Below are 2,390 nucleotides of genomic sequence, written 5' to 3' on the forward strand. Positions count from 1 at the left end.
CGATGTCTTTGTTTTGTATTGGGTGAATACTTGCTTGAAGTCTTATTTGCCCTTGTCTTCTTATTTCTCACGTCCTTCCTTTAAAAGTATTGCCCTTAAAATCACCTTCAAATGCCTTCTCTCATGAAAAATGTAAATTAATTTTTTTTTTTTTTTTTCAAAAAATAAAAGAAAACATCTATATTTATATGAAATCGTTAATTAAAAAAGGAAAAAAATCATGTCGGCCCCATGTTCGTACGAATGTCGGCAGTTGAAAAAATCCATGTTCGTATGATCACATCCGTTACAACAATGTTTGTGCCACACGTCTTTGTATGAATAGGGGTTCGTTTCAAAACCCTTGGGTTTGAGCGAACCCCCTTCATTCGAAGAGGTGTTCTATCGAATCCCCTTTCTATACATCTCTCCCACAAACTTTGCAACCTTCTGCAGATTTTTGTCTTCAACCCTCTAGTTAAAAGCTCACATGAAACAGTTTGGACAACCTAAAATATAAGATGGTAATCTTCGAAACAAACTTTCCAATAAATATAATATTATTACGTATTGAGTTTATTGTGAACTTGTTTTTTAATTTGATCAAACATAATTTTTTCACCTAACTTCAACTTCTCTTTACATAATTACATAGTTTAATCTTAATGCATAGTAATCAAATCCTGACTATTTAGATAAATATATTTTTTCACAAATGAGGTTCATCGTTGGGACTTCTTCGCACAATCAGCGAGAGAACAATAGGCCTGTATTGCAGTGAGGCCAACGACAAGAATTGCAGTCAGCAAGGCCAGTGCCTTCCACGGTCTTGACAGATGCTCCCCATGAAACTCCGCCCATGTATTTCTTATCTTGCTTTTATAAAAGTTTTTGATTAGTGTTTCCCTGATTCCAGCTTTCAACCCTTGAGCGTGCTCCAGAAACCCTGCAAAAAACAGAGGCTTTGCCATGCCATCCCACATCTTGGCTATGTGCTCATCTGTTATCATCATGCTGTGCCGATCGATGACCTCGCATTTTCGCAGCAGGGTAACGTCCTCTGGTGTGTCGATGAGGCAGTCCATCAGTTCCACGTACTGTATCACATGTTTGGGCCGATTGGCGTCGTTGAACTCCAGGGCCAGCAAATTCCTCATCATTGCTTCTGTGTAGGTGTCTGAAATTACAATCTTGGGAAGAAAAAGAGTGTCGGATTGCTTGTCAAATCTGATCTTATTCCATCCAGGTTTGAACTGAATTCCAGCCTTGACGAGCTCTTTTGCGTTGTATTTGTCCAGGAAATCGTCGCGGCCTTGTTTGGCTGGGTGAGGAAAGAAGACAGCAAAGATGGCTGCAACCATGTCACCCATAGCTGTCATGAAACTCTCACGGCAGGTCAAATTCCCGGGCTTATCTTCAGCTGGGTCATGAATCTGCAATAAGGAGGACACATATTTGTGCATGCAGCCTAATAGATGGTACTCATCTTTGTATTCAAGAGTCGGATTATGAGATAATGGATTATGAGATACTTGAAAGCAAGAGAGATGAGGAATTGAAGAGTTGAGACATTCCTGAAGTTTATTGTTGTTTAGAGTGCTATCAATTTCTTTGAGAAGAGAAAGAGGAATCTGATTTTCCAGCTTCAAAATATCACATCTGATACTTGTAAGAGTGGGCGTAAAAATTTCATTGTACCTTTTTTGTCTTTGACTGGATTCTCGTTTTAGAACATGGAGACCATTTTGGAGAAACTGATAAAGAAAGAAGGCGTCCACCATCATCATCCTCCCGAACTCTTCTTTGTCACTGATCTTCCAGTCGTAGAACTTCTCAAATTCGGACGCCATGTTTGTTACTTTTATGAGAAAGTTTTCCGTGAGTCTTTGGTTGTTTTGTGCTGCATCTCTTGTAGAATTGAGCTTATAGAAATCCATCTGGGAAAGATGGCTGAGGCGTTCGTGGTATGGCCCCATGGGTTCCTCTTGCAGAGAGCGGTGGTGGTAGGGACCCAGAGACACCATTTGAGGAATGTACGCCTCTGGCTTTGCATTAATCAGAGCTTTGGGCACCCGCATACTCAGCTTAACTTCTGTACCACCTTGCTCACTCTCTTTCAAAAAGTTTTTGACCTCCACCGTCCATTCTTTAGAAATAAGTCGTTGCTCTTCACTTGCAGCTTCTGCCATTAAGAGCAACCAAATCAAGAAATGGTCAAAGATAAGCACAACGCTTCAAGAAGTTCAATATTTAATTAAATTCGAGCTCGTATACAAGTTATGTAATAAGAGGGCGTATGCTTTTCGTGTGACCCAAGGAAATGCCATTCTGGTAATTTACTTTCTCTGGAACGCAATCAGATCATTCACATCATTGCTAGCTGGGCTTTACTTGCTGTCTGGGGGAAATTT

At 40.2% G+C, this 2,390-nt stretch overlaps 1 protein-coding gene across 1 annotated transcript; it reads right to left on the reverse strand.

The window, feature by feature from the left end:
- Positions 1–701: 701 nt before the first annotated feature.
- LOC131028534 (putative UPF0481 protein At3g02645) lies at positions 702–2,168 on the reverse strand. The gene has a single exon (XM_057958817.2). It carries the CDS (start codon positions 2,166–2,168, stop codon positions 702–704), a length of 1,467 nt encoding a protein of 488 aa, XP_057814800.2.
- Positions 2,169–2,390: the final 222 nt, after the last annotated feature.

Source organism: Cryptomeria japonica, chromosome 4, assembly GCF_030272615.1.
Source record: "Cryptomeria japonica chromosome 4, Sugi_1.0, whole genome shotgun sequence".
NCBI lineage: Eukaryota > Viridiplantae > Streptophyta > Pinopsida > Cupressales > Cupressaceae > Cryptomeria > Cryptomeria japonica.